General features: G+C 30.0%; 1 protein-coding gene across 1 annotated transcript; it reads left to right on the top strand.

The window, feature by feature from the left end:
* Positions 1 to 381: 381 nt before the first annotated feature.
* LOC124839530 (protein OXIDATIVE STRESS 3-like) lies at positions 382 to 1,606 on the top strand. The gene is made up of 2 exons (XM_047315366.2): positions 382 to 855; positions 957 to 1,606. The coding sequence occupies exons 1-2, from the start codon at positions 587 to 589 to the stop codon at positions 1,240 to 1,242; spliced, it is 555 nt and encodes a 184-aa protein (XP_047171322.2). The 5' UTR covers positions 382 to 586; the 3' UTR covers positions 1,243 to 1,606.
* The last annotated feature ends 1,977 nt before the right edge of the window (positions 1,607 to 3,583 follow it).

Genomic DNA, 3,583 nt, shown 5'->3' with positions numbered 1-3,583 from the left:
AAAAATGTCACATAATTAAATTTGATACATATGGTGTGATAAACGATGGGAATATACCCATCTGTCATGTCTTTAAGAAGCAAAGTTGGGGAGATGGGGGACCACAGTTTCACACGCCAAAACTAAAACAATGGCTGACTCGACTCAGGATATGGATGTCTTCAATTTTAGTCCTTATCTATACAAGTAACACAAGAAGAAGAAGAAGAAGAAACAAACAAAACGGTATTAAGTTTGCACGATATAACGTGATTTGATAAGGACAGAATTTAGGATAAAGTGTTAATACTCATCAACTTAAATAAACAATAATGCTATATAGCCATTTCTTCATTGCTAATCCTATAAATAACACCATCCATTACCCAATATACACATATATATATTTTTTATCTGTTAAATACAACTACCCCAATCTGATGATATCATGTGCTATAAAATCTGTCTGAGTATGCACAGATAACCTTCCTCAATGAAGGCCTGTTCCACACACACTTGATAAAGCATACACATTCAGATCTTAATTTCTTCTTCTCTTCTTCACGCATATATAGCAGTTGAGAAGGCAGAGTCAATCTTGGGAGAAATGAACGTGAAGGGAATCATGGATGGGAATAATGATCTTGGCGACGGAAATACAAATTGGGCTGTCAAGGAAGATGTCAATGATGATACCAGCGATTCGATATCCATTGGATCAATCTCGGGAGATTCAGAGAACTCCGTGTCTTCGTTTTCATCATCAGAATTGGCCGAGGAGGCATCATCCTCTTCACCATCTTATCTGTCTTCCTCCTCTCATTCAAACGGACCTTTGTTTGAACTGTCAGAGCTAATGAACCAACTTCCCATAAAGTAAGAGATCGACGATGCATATTTCTTTATTCAATTCCCTTCTTTGAAAATTGGTGTAAGTTGGTGAGTTAACAAGAGTTTATTGTATGTGAAATGTGCAGGAGGGGCTTGTCTATGTTTTATCAAGGGAAGGCACAATCTTTCAGTTCTCTGGCGAGCGTAGAGAGCATAGAAGATCTTGTGAAGAAAGAGAGACCTTACAGGAAGAAAATGAAATCATGCAAAAGCTTCGGGGGAGGCTTGGATACCCCCAGAATATCCTTCACTCCAAAGGCTACAATTTCAAAGAAAGCTTCAAGAGGAACTCTTGTATCTGTTCTAACTAAAAGACGGAGTTTCCTTGGAGCCTCCAGAACTTCTTCCTTTGCTGTACAGAAGAACTTTTGAAAAATCCAACCTTGCTAGTTAGACCTTGCTTATTATTTTATGCACAGAATGGGGAAAATTTTCAAGCCCTCATCACCTTCAGCTTCTTTTCTGACCCGACGATACTCATATTGTTAATTGATTCATATACGCATGATTCATTAGTATCATTAATTCGTGGTACTTTGTTTTTCATACAATAGGATCATGGCCAGTGTTTCATTATTACTAGAATAAAGTTACATTAATACATGATTGCCAATTAGCACATGTATGCGACAACTTTTAGGTAATCGTTGTTGGTGAGAGACAGGCTGTGGAATATATGTGAAACAGTTATGTGGAAATCTGTTGATAATATAGAAAGAAGATTTGAGTTTACAAATTTTTGTAATTAGGTTTATTATTAGTTTTTTGTGCTTTATCCTCATCGCAAAACTGCAGCAAGAACTTAGCATTTACTATACCACCGTTATCACTCTATTAATCTTTTTGTAATCACATAGGCCATGGTTGCAGACATAGAAAGTTTGTGGAAATAATAGTGTTATGGTTGCTCAAAGGTTCTACCTTACAGCTTTTGTAGTCATAGTTTATTTATGGTGATGGACGATAGATCAATTGAAAGTGGTACATGACGGTATTTAAAGGTTAGAGGCTTTTTGTAAGGAATGATTGGGTAGCGTTGGTAGGGATATTGATGGTGATGAAGATGAATTTAGAAGTCGGAACATGGATGTTTTTAGCATGAACATTAATGTTTATTATCTAATTATTTATTGTATACACAATATAAATAACAATTATTTTAACAAGAGTGAATGTTACAACTACCAATTAATAGACTGGATTCAACTTAAATTGTTTAAAAAGATAAATTGATTGAAAAATTAAAACATTAGTTAGGTTTAATTTTGATTCAATCGCTCAAAAAATATAATGGAAACTGATTGAGTATCAAATTGAATTTTAAACCAGCAGATATTGAAAACAAAACCATTTTTTTTGTATTTAGTTTTTAAAAATATTTTTCTGTATTTCTTGATTAATTAATATTCTTACTTTGAATAAAAAGTTACAGTTCCATTATAATTTAAATATATAGTTATGTGTTGCAGTATTTTTTTTATGAAATAAAAAATTTGAATATAAATATATTTAATTTTAAGTATTATATACATGTGTTTAAATAAAAATCATATATAGCATACACACAACTATATACCAATACAATAGTACGAAGTTAATCGATTAAAATGATTGGAAAAAAGTTTGAAACATGATCAAACATAAAAAGATTAAAAACTTAAAATAAAATAAATTTATTACATTTTTTATATTTATAAAAAATACATTTCTTTTGCCATTAAAAATATTAAGTTTTAGTTACCATATTTTTTCTTAAAACGATTAATACATATATAATTATTTAATGATGACTTCCGAAGCGTCTAAACATTTTGAGTAAAATTATGACGTAAATGCATGTTATATGATGAATGACTTACATGAACTAAAAAATTTAAATGTTGTAAGCGAAAACATTAAGTATGAGTCTTGACAATTATATATTATTGACTACATTTATTTTTATATGTACCGTGAAACTACTTATTATATTGAATACAAAATTAAAAATATTTATGCTACATTCATTAATTTCACATTCTTACAAAATCAAGTTGAAAAAAATTTAAATATTTTTTTCTTGTATTTTCTCCTTACAAGATTTTACGTTTCAAAACAAACAATATCTTGAATAAATGATGATTGACTCTAACAATATTATTTGATGAATTTGAAATATAATAAATTTTTTTATTATTGTATCGTATGATTGTCTAGTCAATCTTAGATCGGACAGTTCAAACTGTTAACCATGACCATGTTGATCATCTTGAGACTAAACAATGATAATTTATAGACTAAACGGTTATCCTTAAGAACGATTGGACTTAATACTTATTAACTTACAACAAAACATAATTAGAACCAATTGAGTCATGATTAAGCCATTAGTAATCCAAAGTACATTTCAAAATCTATAAATATAGTATTTAGATAAAGATATATGTGATTGCATTTATTACACATTAAGTACTAAAACTATTATATTTTTACTAATTTTGGTATTTGAGTACCATCTTTCAATAATCTTTCAATTTGAGCTAACAGATTTCTAGAACGAACAGTGAAGAAGACAGGTATCAGAATATTTGTCACAATAAACAAATAACCACAACCCGTAACTGAAACAATTATGTTTAATTAAATTGTATGACATAATAATAGGAAAAATATGGTTTATTAAGAAGAAAAAGAAAATGGTATAAGTATTGATATTAGAACCCAGCGTCTAAGG

This window comes from Vigna umbellata, chromosome 1, assembly GCF_029865625.1.
Source record: "Vigna umbellata cultivar VRB3 chromosome 1, Vumbellata_1.0, whole genome shotgun sequence".
Taxonomy (NCBI): Eukaryota; Viridiplantae; Streptophyta; class Magnoliopsida; order Fabales; family Fabaceae; genus Vigna; species Vigna umbellata.
Note: the sequence above shows the minus strand (reverse complement) of the source record. Positions and strands in the feature narration are given on the sequence as shown.

Coding starts and splice junctions, on each gene's coding strand:
- LOC124839530 (XM_047315366.2), top strand. CDS start 587: ATGAACGTGAAGGGAATCATGGATGGGAATAATGATCTTGGCGACGGA. Junction 856..956: donor ATGAACCAACTTCCCATAAA/GTAAGAGATCGA, acceptor TGAAATGTGCAG/GAGGGGCTTGTCTATGTTTT.